The sequence below is a fragment of the Sesamum indicum genome, linkage group LG3, assembly GCF_026168435.1.
Source record: "Sesamum indicum cultivar Baizhima isolate 11 linkage group LG3, ASM2616843v1, whole genome shotgun sequence".
In the NCBI taxonomy this organism is placed as follows: domain Eukaryota; kingdom Viridiplantae; phylum Streptophyta; class Magnoliopsida; order Lamiales; family Pedaliaceae; genus Sesamum; species Sesamum indicum.
The window spans coordinates 3,569,172-3,591,661 of record NC_142659.1 but is presented as its reverse complement, the minus strand read 5'-3'; the positions used below and the strand labels follow the sequence as shown (position 1 = coordinate 3,591,661).

The following is a 22,490-nucleotide window of genomic DNA, read 5'->3' as shown; positions in this document are numbered from 1 at the left end:
AGCATAGTGTTGTTCCATTGTTATTGTTATGATGACACAATATTAAAATGAAATGTTAAAGAATAAAAGTATCAGTAAGAACAAAGGGAGTGGAAAATCATAATGCATGGACATGGATCATGACGATACAAAAATTGTGAAAAAATATGACACAATAAGACATTGACACGGGTATATATAATATACTTTTATTATATATATTCTCAATTTTTCATAAAATTAAAATATGTAATATAAAAAATATTAAGATAAAATATAAAATAAGCATGTCTTACATTTACATTTTTAATCGAACGTGGCTTAAAAAAATATACAATCAACTTATTTTAAAAAAATGTAATGAAATTATTTTAATAATTTAAATTAGTTAAATTATCGTGACGTCTCTTGAATTTTAAGTATTTTCATCATAATATTTTTAGTTTAAGATGAGTGAATTAATTCTTTTTCTTTTTTATTAAGTCTAAAATTCATTTTTTCTTAAAGATATCCCAAAATTTTTTAAAATTATAAAAAATATTCGAACCATGTCTAAAACGTGTCGAACGCACCAACAGTAAGCTGAACCCTCTTCTCTAGTAACCCGCCCGCCACATATGTAAAAAAAGAGGGAGCGGAGAAGGATGAACAACCGTTTATGGCACATGAGGTTAGGGTTTGGCTAGGTAACATAATGTATAGAAGAATTTCGTTATCTTTATCTCTCGTACAATTTCACCTTTTTTTTATTTAACCTTTCCTTCCTCAGAAAAGTATGTTTTCATTTTAGACCTCTACTCCTACTCCATGTCACTCACTGCCTTTCTAGTAGGATTAAACTAAGTCAGTTATAGTTCTACTAAGAAAAAGTTATTTGTTTTTTTAGGGATGTCACTATTTGGCTATATGTATGCGGCTTGTAAAGACTTTTAACGAAGAAAAGTGGCTAATTTGCTGCACTTATGCCCAAGGTGAACAGTGCTCCCCTGGTCCCGACGGACCTCCCTGGGTTTGTTTTGATAGATAAGAATAAGAAATTATTTACTCTTTATTGATTTTGTTGTTCAGCATCTTGAACTAGCTATTTATTCGAGGGTATTGTTAAAAGATCATCAATTCCTAGTGAAATGAATGTAGCAGTAGCTTGTTGAAAACTCAGAGTCTAGGTATCGCTTGTAATATGGATGAAGTCTCATTCATATAGTAATTTCCCTAGTTTGCGCCCTATTTGAGACTAAGGCAGGTTTAGAACCCTGTCCTATCACCTTTATCAAATCCTAGCCCTCTTCCTTAGTGCAACTGTCCTATTCTTACCATGGGAATATTTATCTTTCTTCTTCTTCTTTTTTTTTTTTTTTTTAATATCTATATTTTGAATATAAAAACAAACGGTATCATATATGAAAAAAGAGATTGTTGACGTTAGTAGACTAATCTATTCATAGGGCATTTCTTCCTATGATCGCTTTTCCTACCAAAAAGCTAAACAAAGGAAATCCGGGTCTAGACTAGACCTGGACCTTCCGGATTTTCTTGGGGTTCATACATGCACTGATCCTGTTGAAGAAAACTTGCTTTACAGTGACTACTCCGCCTAGTGTATCTTACTGCTCGCCTTGGGTTCTATATACTTGGTTCCACAATCAATCCCAAATTCATCTATTTAAGGAAGGTCCAATTTCGCGTTGTTCTAATTATTTTGAAGGGTTCAGGAACCCTTTACATCTAGGGCTCATCGAAGCCCTTCTATATATTTAGGAAAAGACTCTCAAATAGTAGATTGTAAAACCCATCAAGGTTAAAAAGTAGTATACTTTAAGTCCTCATTGGTGATTGTTCAACAGACTACTTTTGCAATGTCTGTCACATAAAGAAGTTCAGCAAGCCTTGCAAGAAGTACATGCTTTACTAATAGGGCACAGTATTAGTGGTTTACTAGGTTGGTTTTGCTCTCTACAATTCGAACTTGCAACCATTACCCCTAAATATATTTCCATGACACCCTGCCCGACATCATCACGAGTAAATCCCCCCCACCCCCCTTCCCCCCCCCCCCCCGCTTTTTTTTATGTTTTTCAATCGCGATTGATGATTGTTCATTGTGAATCATTTGACATATATATCATTCTATAGTCAGAATGTCTAGAAGATTGAATTACAACATCCGTGTGGTAGTGGGGTGTCCATGATAGGCAAGGCAAAACTTAACTCAACCTTTGAAGGGCTCGTACTTTCATGCCCTATCTGTGTCAACATCGACGCTGCTTAAAAGGGAACTAGGCATCCTATATGTAAGGTCACGGGCTAACCGTTTCGCAGGAGGCTATGGGCTACAGGCAAAGACTATCTAAGGGCATGTTTTAGGACTTTCCGCTGGAGATCCCAACTATCTAATGCCTTCCATTTCGTTGAACCTCTAGCCTAGCTTGAGCTTTTCCATGTGCCGACTTTCCCTTAACAACAGGAATTTTTGAATAGTACCCTTTCTCCTTTGGGTTGTAATACACTACAACAACTACATTCGCAGAGATATAAGGGAAACGCTGGTAACCGAACTCTTTCACGAAAGGGATGGAGCCGCTGAGTCTCTCTCTTATGCCTCATTTTTTGGTCCGGAGAGAGATTTTTCTCCTTCTATGTGATGAATATCGGATCAAAAGTTAAGTCTTATGCTTGGTAAGTGGGAGTCATCTTAAACGAATCTAGATATTAGATATTAGTGATAGTATTGGTGCTCAAAACCTCGTACTCTTATCCAAAGATTTCTCCTAATGGTCTACTTTCTTACCATTCATATCAACTCAATTTTCCATGTACGAACAAAGAAGTTGCGTGTCCCTTTCTTTTTTTTTTTAAAATTTTTTTTTGGATACGCTGATGTCGTGTTCGACACTGCATTAGGTAATTTTTCGAAGTGTCCATACATAATAAGTGGAAAGCCACTAAATATAAACAATGGAAATTCTCGAATTAATCATGGCACCTTATAATCCATAAAAAAAGATTGTGCTTGCATCATACCTATCAGACAGAATTTCGATATTGACTTGTTATTATCAACAATTAAGATTTTAATCATGTGAAAACCAAGTATTTAAACCCATATCGTAAGTATAACAATATTCGACTTTAACCATTAAATCACAACGATCAGTGGTAGACCTTGAGTTTCATTACATCATTATGGGGACAAAAGATATATATTGAGAATTCTGAATATTTACTGAAATGTCACGAAAAAAAATAGGAAAACAAACTTATAACTAATATCAAATTGATATTTTAATTCTTAAAAATGATCAAATTAGTACAAAATTCTTACTATTTATATCAAATTGGTACCTAATTTCTGGATAAATGTCAAATGGAAAGTCTCTATAGAGTCATATTCCGGTACCCTAACTTAATTTCAAGTATTCATTTGATTTAAAATTATGCCCATATGATTGAACAAACCATATCTTCATTAAAGTGATAATACGATATACTCATATATTCATCATTCAACAACTAACGTTAAAATTAAAATACAAAGCAATACCAAAACTGGATCCGGGCTGATAATTTGGATCCGAATTCAGAAGCCCATCTGTCTTAGCAATGAATAATTTCACACGGTAAATTACAATGAACACTCATAAAACTTGATATATTACAAATATATTTTATTATTTAAAAAATTATAAATATCCACTAAATTAACGTGTCTAATACATATATTTGCATGACAATTTATTGTAGGCAGTATTTATAATTCTTTAAATAATTAAAAAATATTTATAATTATAATAAATTTTAAAAAAGCTGATTATAATTTATCCATAATTCAAATCCTACAAGAAGTTGACAACATAAATGCAAATGCACCAGAAAAGAAGCATTATCTACTTATCCAACATCATCTTTGGATAGTGCAAGATATTATGAATACCACTCAAAGGAACTAAAGGCCCCACCATAAGACAACCTCCACCATCACACATCACTGAGACAGAAACCTAATTTTTGCATCCACATTCAGAGATTAGCAAAAGATTTCCCCAAGATTTGCACCTAGCACACACTAAGAAAATCCCACTAGATTGCTACATAAATTAATGGCTACGGCCACCACCAGTAGACAAATAAAAATCAAGAATCAAAAGGGATTTGCATAATTGGTCTCTATTTTATTCTCAACCACAGAGGAAGGAGACAAAAACCAAGCAAGAATCTAAAAATATTAGCATAAGGAAAACAAGTACAACACAGCATGATGTTTCTCCGGTCTGTACAATGAAAAAAGATGGATTTCTAGCCGAGCTAAGTGACTAATCTATTGCTTGATTAAAGCCCTCTATTTTCATAATTGAATATCTCTAATTACCATTGGTGGTCTTTTTTTCCAATTTTATTTTCTGAGTTTCAAGAACGTCAAGCAACGGTTATGATGCTATCACCGTTTTTGAAGCTTGGCAGCATCTGGAAAGCTGAGTCCCTTGTTGATGGCTGATCCTGACCTGATGAAAGTGACAGCCTCAAAGATAACAGTGAAGGTTCGATTGGCGATTGTTGCTTTAAGTTGAGATCCACCATTGTTGAGGAAGCAGGCATAGGAACAATGGGGACTGGGCGAACGAGCATTGATGATGAATTGTTAGGTAGATCACTTTGCCCAAGAGTGGAATTTTCCATGGGATTTCCATTTTGCACTGAGAACAAAACAGGGCCAATGTTCACCGGAAAAGGCACAACTGAGAATCCATTGACATTGGAAGTAATAGGCAGAGGCAGTGTAGTTGGAGGAGCAACCGACTGGGCTGCACTCTCTTGATGGTTCTTGCCCTCTTCAACTGGCATCGCAGCAACCTAATAAGAAACAGATAAGATCCAGAAACTTACCTTCAACAGCATCGAAACAGAATATCGAAATCTCCATAGACAATATCTAATCCTTGAAGATTTCTAGTTTATAGCAACACGATTGCAACCCACATTGCTTCCCACTCAGAAAATTCCTTTTTTTACTTTTGACCTTTAAAGGGATCCTTTGTCTCTCAAAAGTAACAGAGAAAAAGTGCTTATAGCTAAGTCCTAGCTGTATTTTTATTTTAGCAATCAAAATAGACAAGTTTCAATTCGTAACAAGAGAAACTCATAAAAGATCCCCTCGTTTAATCTAATTGATATAAACAGAAAACTGAAGAACACATAACGATCCATAAGAAATTTACCGAGTCAGTGGTGATGTCGAAAAGACTGGAACGGCGGCGGCGGCGATTAAGGTTACTTCGGCGGAGGAAGTATTTCTGGGCATGGCTAGCAACTTGGGTTGGCGTACGAGTTTTGACATAATTTCTAGAGATTCCTCTCCAGTCTCCTCTTCCAACCTTCTGCAATCCAATGAGGAATAGCTTGTGCTCCTCCTCTGTCCATGGAACTCCTGAAACCAAATCCAAAGCAAAGGAAAGCAGATCAGAATTCAATGACAACCATAAAAAACCATAAATCAAGGAAAGAATGACTATGATACAATACACCTATGGTTCTTTTTCATCTTAATCATATTCATCTTTGTTTACCAGTCATAGGAATTTCTTTCTTTCCCTTCTCTTTTCAAAATCAAAGAGTAGAGATTTTTATTCAAGATTTTAAGTTATGTGTTCAAATCAACATAACTTATATCAGACGACTCCTCGAAAGATTGACAGATTTTCACAAAAACTAACCAAAAATTAACATCTTTATATTCTCTATCAACCGAGAAACCAATTTCGTGAATCACATCAACCAATCTCATCCACTGAAGCAGATTGAACCAAAAGCCCCACCAGAAAAGACTCAATAGTTCCATGATCAAAGCATCAACAACACAAATCTCAGTCAACCAGAACCACTAATCATTCAGAACTACACAAGCAAAACACATGATCAGAGATCTGACCTCGCTTACGCTCGCGATTGCCGTTTGATGGCTGCGGCACGGCGTCATCGGCGGAGGCGTACCCGGCGGTGCCACCGTCCTCCGCCACAGCCTTCGGCACCTCATTACCACTAATTTTGGGATTGCCAGTGGTGTTAACAGGCTCGTATTCAGAGAGATTATTCATACTGACGCTCTTCCTCATGGGATCAACTTTAACTCTCACCCCAAACAACATAATCTCGCCGACCCCGCCACCACCTCCCACGGCGGCGGACGTCGCCTCGCTACTCTGCGACATTCTCTCTCGGGGGATTATTCTCTTCGCAGCAGATGCAGAATGATGAGTGAAAATGGATGAATGAGGATTGGAAGAAGAGTGGGAGCGCTTTTTATACGAGGAGGAAAAGGCTTTGACAAACGTGACGGCCGTACGATGCAGTGCTGGAATTTTAATTATTAAATGGAAATTATTATTCATAAAAGATAAGGATAAGGAGTTGTTTGGAAGGAAAGATTCATCACACCAAAATTTTCATTGTATGTCAGCATATCTTAATAAATTGAGCAATATATCAATTCAGTGAATATTAATATAAAGGATAATTATACTTCCTTCCCTCAAATAAGCCACCTAAGGTTTACATCGATGATAACAAATAAGTCACTTCATTAGTTAAAATTCACTGAATTTGTTGATATTAACAAAAAAATATATATATATTGAACAATTGACTTATTATTGACTTACTGCAGGTCAAACAATTTTTTTGTGACTTAACTATTTATCCCCTGTAGTTTGAAAGTTTATACTAGTACTTTTGAGATTTACATCAATCTAACAAATAAGTCCCCATGTTAGTTAAAATTCAATGAATTTGTCAATATCAACAAAAACATTGAATGGATATTAATATTTATCCTCAATTGACTTATAACTGACTTACTGCAGGTTAAATAATTTCTCTGTGACTTAACTATCCTTATAAGAGTGAAGATATACTTCCTCACATGCATTCATGTGCGAAGATATATAAGAGTAATTCAATAATTAAATAATTTTTTTATGTGCATTAAATCAGTAATAAGTCAATTAGAATAAATATGAACCTTTATCCCTTTTTTTTATTAATATTAACAAATTTAATAAATTTTACTAACGGATGGATTTATTTGTTAGATAGAAGCAAATATCAGAAGTACTTGATGTAATTTTCAACCTACAGGGGGCTACATGTAATTACACCAACTTCATGAAAGGGGAGTGTAATTATCTCTTAATATAATTAGTTCTTTTAAGTATTTATTTATAAATTCAATAAGAACTTCAGATAAATATAAATCAAATAAAAATTATTTTAACAATAAAATAAATAATTTTTTTATTAAATTATATTTTGATTAATTAAGCTTTTTTTTTTTTAAAAAAAAAGCAAGCAACCCTCTTGTGGTATCGCAAATGTGTAAATTGCCCCCTTATAAAAAAATAAATAGCGATTTACCTCTCTTTATTTTTTAAAATACAACAATTTTACCGCACTATGGTTTTTAAAACGAAGCAATTTATCTCCCTGTATAAGAAGATAAATTGCTTCATTTTAAAAAATACAAGGGGTAAATTGTTATATTTTTTTTTCATAGGGGGATAATATGCTTATCTTTTAAAATATTTTGTAAATAACCACTAAACGTTTATCATATTTTTGGACATTGAGAAAAATTGTTTTATAAATTGTTAAAATCCTATATATATTTTCTTATTTAATTAATATGTTTTTAGTAAAGTAAAAAAATATTAATATTTAAATGCATTAATTTTGCATCAACTTACCTTATTAACTTTGCGAAATTTGCACTTTGCCATATATGACCATTTTTCAGTTAATTTTTCTGCAGGAAAAAATCACATATTGTGCATATGTAAAAAGTATCACATCATATAACCCTTAAATATCACATGTGCATTGCATATGATGTCTTTTCAATAAAAAACTTGGTGAAAAATAGTTATAAATCACAAAGTATAAAATTTCATAAAGTTGAGATAGTAAATTGACACAAAAGAAAAAATTTAGATGACAAAGAGTAAAAACGATCATAATTTGAATGATAGAATGTAATTAACTCTAAATACAATCTGCATTAGTATCATAATCTTGCAAATAGAAATTTGTATGACAAGTATTTAATTTTGAAAATAAAATATTGTGCATATGATTTTATAGTTAAATAAAAATAAAAATAAAAATTTTAATTTAAAATAAATGAGATTTTTAATCAATGAATTTTTTCTTAGTAATTAAAAATTTTAAAAACATCAGGAAAAAATATTTGATCAAAATAAACTAATTTAATCAAAAAAACATTTTGATATATATATATATAAATTATATATTAAATATTCTAATAATATGTTGGTTGATTTCAAAATATCGATATTTTTGTTGGTAGATTATTTCCCGAAACGGGGAATAAGAGCTGTCGTATGGTGGCGGGAAGGGACACGTGTCCAGCGATTACTGCATTACAGAATATTCTTATGTAGTGTTCTGTCTTTTTCACTATAGAAAAAACAAATAAATAAAGGAAGAAATTCCTTTTGGACTTTGCCCACAACGTGATCCTTGCCTATTTTATTTTATCTTCTATTTTTAATTTTGGATATTGTTCAATTTTCGAAATATAAATTTCATAAAAAATAAAATAAAAATAATTATATTTGCACCCCTAATTTTTTGAATAATTACACTTACATCCACCGGAAAAAATTAATTTTTTACACAAATAACCTCTTTTTTTAAAAGAATTGTATATACATTCTTTAAATAATATCAACATCATTACACAGACCAGCCTTTTTTTTTGGGTTGTCATGGGTAATTTTTGTAATTAAGCAAAAAATAGAGATAATTTGTGCGAACAGACCATAGCTCAAGGTGTGTAAAGGTAATTATTCCGATAAACAATTGTATTAGTACGTTCACATTTGGTAAGATCAATTTGTTTTAGAAATACTCCAAAAATGTTTAATAAGTTGGGATTCTAATGACTTGTATTGCAAGAAAAAAACAAGCGACAATACCGAATATCCCCCGATTATAAGCATCTGATTGTTAGCGGATGTAATATGAAGGTTGTAAGAATGTATAGAAATAGCAAAAGCTGTACGCACTTAGTATTAATAGACATTCTAAAAAATATAGAATTACACGTGAATTTATGATCGCATGGCCATTTTATGAGTCTGTACATACTTAGGTTCAAGCGGCATTGGGTCCGATCCAAGTCGGCACGACTATATTAATTTAGGTGCAGATCTTTGGTCGTTTTTTTTTTATATTAATGAGTAATTTGGCGGTGTTTACCTAATTTTAGAAAATATTCTGAAAAAAAATTAAAGATAAATTTATATGACGTTAAAAAATGCTTGATAATTTTTTTAAACAAAAATAAAAATATAAAAATTCAAAAATAAAATATTATGAGCTTATAAATTATTTAAAAAAATCAAGTTCCTAACTTATTTTTGATATCTTAATAATGTTAATTATGAAAATTTTCAAGTATTTGAATAAAATAAAATTTATAAAATATTAAAAACGACAAATTAAAAATTCTTTAATATTATTAAAAAACTTAATAAGTTCCTAACATCTTTTTTTTTTTTTTTTCTGGGTAAAGATAAATTTCATAAATGAGAGAAAAATTGGGTACAACAGTGCTCAGAAGCTCGATTATCTCTCGACAGGCCAAGTAACCTAATATTCTGGGAGCAGAAATTGGGCAGTTGAGGTTAATTTGTGCATGATAGGTACTTGATTGTGTTATATTTAGTCAAAGCAGCTTTTCCAGACACCCATGAATGGATAGCCAAACAGGGAATAATTATTAATCTTACAGCTGCCCATAGCTTCATACTAAAAGTTCCAAGGTTGCCTTTTTTTTTAAAAAAATAAAAATAAAAAAAAAATGGATCAAGAAAAGTAGTAATATATATATATATATATATATATTTGCAAAAATAATTGGAATTAAAAGTACTGTACCTTAGTCTTGTACTATATCTTTTTATATTTATAAAAATTACATTTATCAAAAAAAAATATTTAATTATTTCGTAACTAGAGTTATGTTGGTATATACGTACATATACACACATGTACGTATATATACACACACATGTTTGTATGTATATTTACAGGCGTGCGTATATATACATTGGTGTTCTGAATTGTTGCTTTTAACAAATCGAGTTGTATACGTCATCAATGACGTCATTAACCATTTTGATTTTGTACTTTTTTTTATTGAGTTTATTATTTTGGATCCATTGAAATTGTGGAGCTGAAAAATATAGAAAAAGAAAATATCCCATTTGTCTCACATTAACATATTTTTTTGTTTGTCTGATGTTCCCATTTACAAGAAATTACATTTTTGCCCCTTGAAAAATAATTGTGACAATTAATTTTAAATAAATAGCAGTATTTACAGTTCGAAATGTGGTACGCACCAAGAAACGAGCTGAAAAATTCGACTCGATTTTTTTATTTTTAATTTTTAAAACAACATTAGACATTTAAAAATTACAAATTCTTTTTTTTTTTAATTAATTTCTATTTTTGTATATTTTTATTTCCCATAAAATTTTTAAGTGAATAAAGAGACAAGGCGACTACTATGAAACACATACAGTACATTTTATATTTGTGGGAGTCGAACTCACAACCACTACAACTATAATTAGCGTACAATTAGGCATTTAATAACAAGAATTGATTCCAAGTGCACTGCAGCCAATACGGTACGATGATCCTAAAATTGTAATTAATAAACTCTGATTAGGTGCAAATTGATGTTTATTAAAAAGGATTAGCACATGAAAAGCAAATGTTTAAGTGAATAATTAACTGACACTGTTGTCTAGACAAGGTATGGAGGATTTGATTTGTCCCAAGATTAGTTGATTAATTAAACTCATCTTGGAACATGATTAGGGCATGGTCCCTTTTGATTTATCCTAATTAATAATTTAGATTGACTTAGTTTATTTCATTTCTTGTTAGGATCAGTTTGGTCCAACGGTTGCATAATTGATTATTGGGTAAATTAATTTGATATTACCTGAAATTAGATTTAATTATACAAATATCCTTGTCCTTTGCAAAATTAAAAATAAACCCATCGAGGGCGTAATTGTAATTACAAGTGCATCCCCTAATTAGTCGTAAAATTTTACACAAAACACTCTTTGAGGTACATTATACTAACACCCCCTAGGGGATGTACTTGTAATTTCACAAAGGACACCCCCTGAGGTACATTACAGTAACACCCCTTAGGGGGTGTACATTTAATTTCACAAAGGAAAGAGGGTATTTGTGCAATTAAACCTAATCTTAAGGGGTTCAAAGTAATTTACCTTGAGTATAAAGTAATTGATTACGGTATTTGAATTCACAATTCCGTGTTGATTATAAAAATACAGATTATTGTTGAATCTCAAATTAGATCAAAATACACAAATACCCTCTTTCTTTTGCAAATTTACAGCTACACCCTCAGGGGTGTTGGTGTTATGGTGTTTAGGGAGTATTTGTGTAAGCGTTGTCTTTAAATAGAAGGTATAGTTGTAATTACAACTATAGCTTCAGAGGGGTATAGTTGTAATTTTCTAAAATTAATTATGCAACCGGCGGGATAAACTGGCGAAAGTAATTTTAATTAATTAAATTAGTTAATTTTCATCCTAAATTTATACTATTAATTTTTAATCAACCAATATACATAACCAAATTTTTTAAGAGTCCCCCTCACAAAAAAAAAAAAAAAAAAAATTCTAAAATTGAAAATTCTTCTATCTTGATATAGAATACTTAGTGCATGTACAACAGATATTTTCATAATTATTTAATAAAATTAATGTATTAAACAGTGTTTTAATTGATGGAAATTAATAAGATGCTTTTTCAGTCATTTTCATGTCACTTTCTTTGAAAATGCCATTTGTGTGTGTATATATATGTTACAAACAGATAATTATATTTACATTTTTAATTTATGAGTTATTTACATAAATCATTTTTATTTTTTGCATAGTTATAGAAACTATCCCTGACAACAAAAAAGAAGGGGTAGTTTGTGCAATGATGCTGATGCTTTAGAGAGTGTATGTGTAATTTTTTTTAAAAGGAAATAGGGATAATTTGCGTAAATAGACCATAGGTCAGTGGTGATAATGTAATTATCCCGATTATAAATTTGAACCGTAGTTGATTCAGTAACGCTTAATTCCTAACTAGTATGCTGGTGGAACTGCATGACTAAATCCCATCAATATATCAGCATTGGTGTACTTTAACAGTAGTCGGTGGTCACTTGTAAGAACAATTGTCATTAGTTATAAACGTTAGATATTAATAAAATTTATGATGCCATTGTGATCGACTCATTTAAACAAAGAAAAAAACTTTTGACTCGGGAAAAAAAAATATGGAGGAAAAAGATAATTTAAGCATATTCCCTCTTAATTTCAAAAATCCTAATCATCCGAATCGAGCTTGTCAGACTTAAACCAATTATATAGCAAGTATAGTATATTTATTATATTACTATTGTATAATTAAAGAAAGCGGCAAATTACATGACACGTGTATCATACTTATTATGTGATTGGTACGATATTATAAAAAAAAAATTAATTTGAGTAATAATTTTACATGACCATATTCTTACCATTTTTTTTTTCTAATTTCATAAAATTAAAATAGTATATTATTTAATGATAAGAAATGGATGGTGGGGGGTGGGGGGAAGGGATAAGCCAAAGATAAGGTATAATATTATCTACAGTTTGCTTTGCCCCCCACCAACTTTATAATAACAATAATTCCATTCTTTTCTCTATTCTCAATATTTATTTTTTTACTATCCTTTTCCAATATTTATTTATTTTCTTTTAATTATCTATTATGCTAATTAAATAATTTATTTTTTTAATTCATTCATTATTAACCTTAACGATAAGGTTAGTTTTGGAATTTTAGAATTATAATCTGTATTTATATAATTAATTATAAAATTGTAAATCCCGAACCCGAGTTACAATTTTTGTGTTTTCCAACTTAAGTTTTGTTCGAAATTGTTCTGCTTTTGTGATAAAAATGAATTGTAGAGAAAGTCGTAAGTTAAACTGTAGTAAAATTTGAAAGTGCTTGCAAATAAAAGTTAAAAGCGGAAAAGAAAAAATAAAAGTTGGAATATTTGAAAAAAAAAATAATATTTATAATTTTATCAATAAACTGTAGAAGTTGATAGAAAGTTGCTTATAACTTTTGAGTTAAATAACTTAATTTTAACAGTTCAAACGTAGAAACTACAGAAATAAAAAAAATACTATTTTCAGTATTTCCAAACATCCTGTAAACATAAGATAATAATACGAGAATATTAACAATAATATTTTAATTTTTTGGACATACGTACTAAAATCGAAATACATTGATAAAATACGTACTAGTTATACATTTTGACATATTTTCAACTCCAATTCTTGAATTTTAAAACCTCAATTTTACGAGACATTATAATTGCATAAAAAGTACATTATTTCCTTCATAATTAGCACACGAATCAAAGATTAGGGGGAAAAACCTTATAATTAATTAGATTAATTATCCTATAAAGTTGTTATTAACATTGATCAAACTTATATTGTAATTATGAAAACCCTATATAGTTAATAGCCTTTCTTGGCCTTTGCCTTTTCTTGTTGACTTTAACATACCTACTAATTAGACTACACAAATACCCTCTGAATTTTATATAATTACAGTTGCACCACTGGAGGAGTTGGTGGTGTAACTTTATTTAGGGGGTGTTTGTGTAGCTTTGCTTTTGAATATGGGGTGTAACTGTAATTAACAACTATACATTTAAGGGGTGTAGCTGTAATTTTGTAAAAGAAATGGTGTGTTTATGTATTTTGATCTAATCTCATGGGGTGTTAATGCAATTTACTCTTAAATTAAATTATAATTTAAAAATAGGGCAGCATATAATACACGTATGAGTGATATTCATGCGTCACATGAAAGTGTGATAAAAGATCATTCACCTCACCAGGTGTGTACTGGTGCCACACGTATGATTGATTGACGAGTGTTCTTCAAGCTGAAAAATATAATTAAATTAGACTGTAATTTAAAAGTGTGACAGCATACAACACATATATAGATGTGACAAAAAGTAGGAATACTTATGAATTCGGTCCTAACACAGAACCACTTATGCGCTTTTGGTGTTCAAACAATTTGAGATTGCGATTTTGATTTTCAAACTCTAAATTTGAAGTTCCGTCGACTTTGAGAGGACCAAAAATGCTAAAAAGTAACAACTTGAGGATTAAAATTGTAATTTCAAATTATCCAAGGACCAAAAGCACATAAATGGATATACTTGATGAGCAAAATGGTAATATTATCCCAAGAAAGTGTGATAAAGGATGTCTCACCCCACCCCCACCTCATTTTCAATAAGAAAAATGCATAATTTTAGCATGCATGCTATCTTTCTACTTTTCCACTTTGAAGGCAAATTAAAAGGTAAGATGGATTTTAAGGATATTAAAGGGATTCCTTAGTGTTGAAGAAATATGTTAGAAAAAAGTTGTGGAGCACGAGAAATTGATATCAATTATTAAAATTATATATGAGATTTGAAATTTGATATTGTTTGTGTTAATTTAAACCCATTTTCGAATTGAAAAATTGGGGTTTTCTTTTGTTTTATTATTTTTATTTTGATATTTGTATTCGTGCCACTCAAAAGTTCGTACTTAGAAATTGTGTTATTCGAGAACTCTTTGAAATGATCAATGATAGATTTTGTTAAGGATTCTTTTATACAAGAAAAATTGAGAAAATTGAGGGGTCAAAGATATTGTGATTGGGATGCTAGAGTTGAAAATTATTTATTACGGAAAAAGAATTCAGCCCAAATATTGTGGGGCTATATTTGGATCGATAGATTTGCATTTGATGGAAAGAGTTCAAATAACGTGATATTGGAGGAATTTGAAATTCATCAATACGGGACTACATGTCTCGAATTTTTTTTTAAATTTAATATCATTTTGAAAATCTCGTATAGTAGACGACTAAGGTGTTGAATTTCATATCCTATGAGCCCAAAAGATTGAGACATGAAGGGTGGCTGCTTTCCAAAGTTCTACCATTCAACATTCTTGTCCATGATTGTTGTAATGAAAACAAGTGCAAGCAAGGTCTTAGGTACATGTACAAGGTATGCATCTAACACAAAAGTTTTTTCATAAAGTGGACAGCACCATGGAAAATTTCAATATTCCTATGCCCCTTGTTTTTGTTATATCCAATTTGCTTGTCCTACTGTGGTACCATCTCAAGTATGGGTGCCAAGTCACTTTACCTAAATTTCTATATATAGATAAAATGGTTCTAACCTAAGTTGGGTTTCATAAATTACTATAGTTTTAGGATCAAATTTGGAGGGTGCCTAAGTGGGATCCAAAAATTTAATCAAAGTTAGTTCATCTTGAAATCGTTTTTTGATAATGTAGGAAATAACGGTTTATTTTTATGTATTGAACAACGTTTAAGTTAACGGGCGGAATAAAATACGGTTATAGGAGATTATGAGTATCAATTGATGATATTAATTGTAAGAGATGATTACATTTATACCCGTTGATTTATAATTTGTTTATATAGAAACCACCCATATCTTTTGCGTAATTACAATAATTATTTTTTGACAATCGCCCCTAACAATCGAAAAATAGGGATAATTTGTGTAATGGTGTAGATATTTTTTAGAAATATATGTGTAATTTTTTGAAAAGTATGAATGGTATATGTAAATGATGTAAACGTTTATGATAAATACATGTGTAATTATCCAAAAGGCAATAAGAACTTGAATAAGTTGACCAAAAATTAAAAGGTGTAAATGTAATAATTCTAAATAATAATAGTGAGTGTTGGAAATAGTGTGTAGTTGCAGTAATAGATTTAAATTGAACATGTACTACACCAATGTTGAACAAATATTCAAACTAGGTACGTACCTAACACCAATTATGCCTTGCCTATAAAAAATCAACTTTTAAACAATTCATAAGATCCAAAAAATGCCCACCACGCCCATCTTCTTGATGTAGAGCTCTTTTTGACTTTTTGATCCAATCAAGTGAAAGAAAGCAATAATCTATTGAAAAAGATTATCTCTCTCTCTCTCGGACATGGTGTTGCGTGAAGAAAGTTAAGAAGCTGAAAACCTGCAAAGTTGTAAAGATCCCTACAAAGGAAGATAAATATATATATATATATATATATATATGGGAAGAAGATAAAGAGATAGAAAGCATAGTTTATTTATTTAAATTTGGAGATGCAATCTCCAGATTCTACCAAAATGTTACACTTCAGCTTTGTCTGCCACAATGGTTTGGTTGCAACTTGCATTACATTAAAATCCATTTTGACCACAACAGATGCATATGTATATATATTCCCCCTTCGAACTCCAACCTCAACCACTGGAAAAAGGTGTCCAATAACCCTTTCTTTTTGTTTTACAACTCCCAAGTTGCAATAAACTATAACTGGGCTACATGAATCTAAACATAAATAAGTCTCACCATGTTGTGATAGAATCAAAATTTGAAGAGGATGGGATATAATCCTTGGGTTTTACCTCATGTAGGCCATCTTTAAGCCTAAAGCAAGCTTCTGATCCTAGACATTAGCTGTCCAAATCACATGGTGGTTAGGCCATCAATCTTGATGCAAAACACATTATTCGTCATGTCTTTTTTGAGTATTTGACATGATGTGGCCAATTATTCCTCATCCAACAATCTATAATGCAACCATTGTCATTGCATTCTTATTATCTGAACCATAAGGCAGGCAAACATGCACCTGAATAATAACAGGATGGAGAGAAGAACAGGGAAAGAAACAACCACCGTATCCATTCCTTATCTTTCATTTCATTATGTCGGTCTAGTTGACGAAACATTGGTTCAAATATACAGTGACATGTGCGTTTCCATGTGGCGCTGATGGACCACAAGATTTCCATGTATTTAAGGTTTCCTGCCACTAAGCTAGACAACACAAGTGGACCCAGATTATAGGAAATCAGCCTTAAGATTGAAAAGCTTCAGCACCATAAATTCTGCCTTAGATGTGTTGGGCAGCACTGCACCCATTATTGAGCTCAACCTCCACAAATGGGTATCGTTGGATGAACAGCCACTCTAGCCCAATTTATTGGATCAAAGGGACGATGAAAAGATCCAGGGGAAGAATCAACCCAACAGCAGAGCTTACATTCTAATTAACATTCATACTCCGCTCGTCATAAGTTTTGGATTCGTCCTAAAGCTTATCTCGTTCGCATCAGAACTGCTATGTTGATTTAGGTTGCTCGAGGACGTCCTTGTTCCCACAAGAGGAAAAGGAGAATTAGATAAACTAACTATGTTGTCAATTTCTGAGTCTTCAGTCTTAGAAAAAACACGCTTAAGCTGAGACTTTTGACAGGTTATTCGTCCCTTATTCCACCCAGGGAAACAGAAGGATGATGATACATCTTTTAGCAAAGAATAGGCAGCTTTTGCAATGGGGAAATCTCTTGTTATTGAGCTCCTTTCCATCTGCCCTCTTCTGCAGAAAAAAAGGAAATAACTTTCAAGAACATACTGTAAAAGAAAAGCTTTTAACCAACTTTTTCCTGTAATCTAGAACATTAACCCCACCCCACCAAATCAGGATGATACCTATGGACCCGTTAGGTACGACAAAGTAACATCTGTAACAGTTCTGTGCTTGGGATAATGATGAAAACTGCCAGGTCCAAGTTCTATTCATGAAAGTTCGTTCAATCATTTCTAACACATTACTCCTGCACTCGGGATTAACCTATAATACACTGGGAAAAAAGAAAGGCAGAAAGGCTAATTTATATACTAAAAACACATCATGAAGATTTTTACCTTTATCGGAAAAAAAAGAAAAGGAAGGCAGATATAAAAATAAGAATTCCAGATGTGTTGCGCGAAATGGAGGAAGTTGCTAAATGGCCAAGAGTAGAAAGGAAATAGATGAATATGCAACTCAGTAAATAAGTTAAGGAAGAAATGCTTACACCACAACAACTGTTGCCAGATGAGGAAGTTCCTCCCCATTTATTAACAGCTCTTGCATATTGTTCAGCCAGACTGATATTGCAGTGCATGCACCACCAGGCCACATTCTGAAAGATAAAAGAAGCACCACAAAGATAACATTATGTAGACTCATCATGAGACGAAAGCAAAGGTAACAGAAATGGCAATATACCTGTGTACATCCACAGACCATATGAGTTTGTTTCTACGATATAGCTCTGGATATAGTCCCCTCTTAGTTGCTTCATCAAGCACCCTTGCAGCTCTTTCCTTCTGGCCCAAACACCAAAGCGCTTCTAGAATTGTGTTATAGAACCTGATTCCAAAACCACAACCCTCGGAACTCAGTTTGTCAAAAACATATTCTACCATTTGCCAATTACTGGCATCATCAAAATCCCCTTTGATCATCTGTCCAATGACCTGGTGAATATTGGATACCCTGTTTGTATGCATCTCATTTAGCAATTCATTGGCCTTGTCCCATCTGAAAATAGCAACTTGAAAAGGTTAAACAAGTCTGGAAACAAACATGCATTAATTATGTTTCTTGACAAAGTAATTGATAAATGCATGAACCTCAAAAACTTATAAAGAACAAAAAGAGGTAATTAACAAAGACTGTACTCATCCAGCTCATGAAGCCAGAATCAATGAGTAATACTAAGCCAAAACATACATGAATCATCAAATACTGAAAACACAAGTTGTTTTCCTACATGATAGGGTTGAAATTGCGAGCATGCAGTTCAAAAGAATGCCATTTCACAGCACTGATTTACTTTTTAATATTTGAAAGGTAAATCTCTTTGTGCAAAGAGTACAAACCCATTCATGAAGGTGTACCAAATAAGGAATACTGTATCATTACCAGAAAAACATAGAGCAAAGTTGCATGCAGTGCATTAAAATGTATGTAGGCAGGAACTGAAAACCAGCATTGCAGTGTTCAGTACACTTATCCACTATTGGTTGTCTACTTCAGAGATTTTCCTTGTTAAGTCTCTTCAGCACTTGGTCACTGTTTAGTCAGTGGTCTCCTCCTGTAATTTTTTGTTATTGCTTTAGTTCTCTCACTACTCTTTGATACCGTGATTTATTTACCAAATAGGGTTGTCTGAACCATATACAGCCGTCATAACAAACTATATGCTCTTTGAGCTCATACCAGTTTTGGGTCATTCCACCTCCGTTTGTTTCCAAGACCCTCATGAACCTCCAGTCTGACTCAAAATCAACAAACCATAGACTAATAATATTCTCCATTCTGTTCCTCATAAATACTGATCCCTGGACACTTCCCTTCCAGACATGTCGTGCTTCTGAACAGCCCAACTCCCTAACACCATAAAATATAGCCATGATCGAACGGTAAAGGTTGAGCGGAATAGCTGCCCAGAGCAGTGTAAGTCAGGGAAAGGGCAGTAGCTCGTTTTCCTTTATCCTAGATTCCCACTTACTTTAAGAGGCAGAGTATCTATTGGCCGTTAAAATAGCCACGACTTGGACATCCAATTGCTTTAATTTGAACCATCCAGTCTGGAGAATCCCTCATGCATACATCAACAGATGGAGAACTTTGTACCTTTCAATTAATAAAACAAATGTTGGAACACCATTATTTGTTGCAGTCAGGGCATGCATTTTCTTCTGGCCAGCCCACCATAAAAATCCAAAAGTTCAGAGACATGCATTCCATGTACCAACTGCAGATGTCTGTAGGGAGTGGACAAAACTTGTTCAATGTTAACTATATACCTACAAGACCTATTAATTTCTAGCTGCTCTCGGGAACTTTTCACTGAAAAAGAAAAACTGTCACTTAATTATCCACGGTCAGACTTCTCAATAGTAAAACTTCCATAACCATCCTAACTAATTAAGCTCTTATCAGGCTTCTCTATGTTTAACACCTAAGATAAAGAATTCCCAGGGTTTTTCTGTTTATCAAGTAGCTCATCATTAGAGCAAACCTTTACTTGGAGAAGCATGCTACTAAGGGTGAATTTGCACGATAATAATATTTGCAATAAAATCACATAGAGGGTGTAAACACTTCAATCTGGCTTTGGTTGTACAGAATTCCAATTCTTTTTCTTATTAATTAATCTAAAAGAAAATTTTCTTCAAGAATGGTTACTTTCCGCGACAGAATTCTCATAATTCTTTTCTCTTAAAGGCAGCAAATTGGTGAGACGTTCACCCTGAAACTGATAGATAAATGAACATATAGCATATAATTGAAGTCTAACCTGTCAGTTTTTCCATATACTGCCAGCATCATACAGTAGCACATAACACTTGGTTGTATACCCAACTCCTTAATTTCCCGAAACTGCTCTTCACTCTCATCAACAAGGCCTGCAAAGCAATACACGCTCAAGACTGCCTCAAGAGTGTATTCATCAGGATCACATCGCACCTTTTCCATGTCAACATAGGCCTTTATAGCCTCTTCAAATTGGCCTCCCTGTCTATATCCTTCAATTACACCATTCAATGAATCTCTATTTCGTGGAACACCTAACTCACCCATTCTTGACAAAATAGCTTCATTTTCCTTGTAAAGTCCCCCCTTTGCAAAGGTATGAATCAAAGAATTAAAGGTCTCAATAGTTGGCATGCTTCCAACCTCGGTCATTGTATTAAAAGCAACAAGAGCCTCCTCGTACAAAGCTGCCTGACCGTATGCTTCAATCACCCCTGTATATGCTTTCGAACTTGGTACCAATCCTTTCTCATTCATATGAAACAAAATCCTCCTTGCATCTTCATGAAGCCCCCCCTTCCCACAAGCATAAATCAACCCTTCATAAGTCTCCATATTTGGCTCTACATTCTCTTCCACCATATCATGAAACAATGTCACCACCTCCTTAAAATAGCCTCCTTCGCCAAACACTTCAATAAGTATATTATATGTCTCAGCATCTGGCTCTGTGTTACTTACCTTCATCTCAAGAAAAAGCTCCCTCACCTCATCGTACCTCCCATTCTTCCCAAACAAATTTAACAAAATACTATACGTCCCTGCATTAGGAATGCACCCCGCAGCCTGCATTTGCCTGAAAACCCCCATAGCCTCCTTTATCTTCCCTGAATGGGCATAAGCCTCCAACAAAACATTGTAACTCATAATCTCCGGCAAATTCCCTCCAGCCTCCATCTCTGCAAGTAACTCAGAGACCTTCTCCAACTTCCCTAATTTCCCAAATGTCTCCACCAAATAACTATAAGTAGTAATATCCGGCAAAACTCCGCTCTCATTCATCGTCCTGAAAACCATCTCCGCCTCGTCCCCCAACCCCCTGTTCGAACATGCACTCAGCAACGTATTATAAGTAACCAAATCAGGCTGAATCCCCTCATGGCGCATTTCCCCAAACAAACTCAACAACCCCTCCCACGAGTACCCCCCTCGTGCACAAGCATTAATAACGGTATTATAGGTCAAAATATTTGGCAAAATCCTCTCCATCTTCATTCTATCGAGCAATTCTATCGCAGCCTCATACTGGCCATTTCGACCATAGGCATTAATAATTGCAGTGTAAGAAAGCACGGTCCTGGGGACAGAATGAGCCACCATTTCATCAAAAATCTCCGCAGACTTATCCAAAAGTCCTTCACGTCCCAGAATCCCGATAATGAGGGAATAAATATGCTCGTTGGGCTTGCACCATATCTGGCGCTGCATATACTTGAAGAGGCGGAGAGAGCGCTGCCAATCGCCGCGGTGCGCGAATTCCTTGAACACATGGGAGAAATCGGAGAGGGAGAGCTTGTTCTTGAAGGCGTCGAGGCAGCGGGCAATGCTGCCACGTGGGGGTAGGCTGGAGAGCTTGTTGATTAGGGTTTCGACGTCGTAGCTATACTTACCTTTCTCGACGGTGACGCTGGGGTTGCCGAGGATAAGTTCTTTAGTTTTCGCCTTGGAGACCACAGACAGCCTCCGGCGGAGAACTGGGAGGTGGTGGCGGTGGCGGAATTTGGAGGGGAAGGAGAGGTGGGGGTGGGTGGTGGAGGTAGGGGTGAGGAGAGGGAAGAAAGCATGGTGGTAGGATAAGGCCAATTTCGTCATTATATTCCTTTCTTCACATGAGAGAGAGAGAGAGAGGAGAAGGTCAGTGGGTGAAAATGGAGTTTTGGAGAGGGTTTAAGCCTTGGAGTTGGGGAGAAGAAGATGACACGTGGGGCCTTCTTATTTCTGGATAACTTCTTAATTCATTTTCTATTTAAACTTGGACATGCTTGTAATTAATTATTCAATACCTCAACCAGCCTTTCAAGTACACAACTCCTGCGGCAGTGTGCAAATATTTGTCAACGTTCCAACCATTCCTAGAGCATCACAAAGAGTAGCCCTCTTATACTGTAAAAACCACCTCCAACCCA

General features: G+C 33.5%; 2 protein-coding genes across 3 annotated transcripts; both read right to left on the bottom strand.

Moving 5' to 3' along the window:
* Nucleotides 1-4,176: 4,176 nt before the first annotated feature.
* LOC105157159 (Homeodomain-like superfamily protein) lies at nucleotides 4,177-6,249 on the bottom strand. The gene is made up of 3 exons (XM_011073470.3): nucleotides 5,903-6,249; nucleotides 5,193-5,401; nucleotides 4,177-4,827 (listed from the first exon to the last, which is right to left on the bottom strand). The coding sequence occupies exons 1-3, from the start codon at nucleotides 6,180-6,182 to the stop codon at nucleotides 4,393-4,395; spliced, it is 924 nt and encodes a 307-aa protein (XP_011071772.2). The 5' UTR covers nucleotides 6,183-6,249; the 3' UTR covers nucleotides 4,177-4,392.
* Nucleotides 6,250-16,872: 10,623 nt separating this feature from the next.
* On the bottom strand, nucleotides 16,873-22,303 carry PTAC2 (plastid transcriptionally active 2). 2 transcript variants are annotated; one of them, XR_016064578.1, is made up of 5 exons: nucleotides 20,348-22,303; nucleotides 18,268-18,582; nucleotides 18,074-18,181; nucleotides 17,706-17,857; nucleotides 17,386-17,592 (listed from the first exon to the last, which is right to left on the bottom strand). XR_016064578.1 is itself a non-coding variant. In XM_011073469.3 (4 exons), exons 1-4 carry the CDS (start codon nucleotides 22,174-22,176, stop codon nucleotides 17,271-17,273), a joined length of 2,574 nt encoding a protein of 857 aa, XP_011071771.2. In that variant the 5' UTR covers nucleotides 22,177-22,300; the 3' UTR covers nucleotides 16,873-17,270. The 2 variants fall into 2 exon arrangements, 1 of the variants encoding a protein (XP_011071771.2); XM_011073469.3 differs by lacking the exon at nucleotides 17,706-17,857 and having other exon boundaries at nucleotides 16,873-17,592; nucleotides 20,348-22,300.
* Nucleotides 22,304-22,490: the final 187 nt, after the last annotated feature.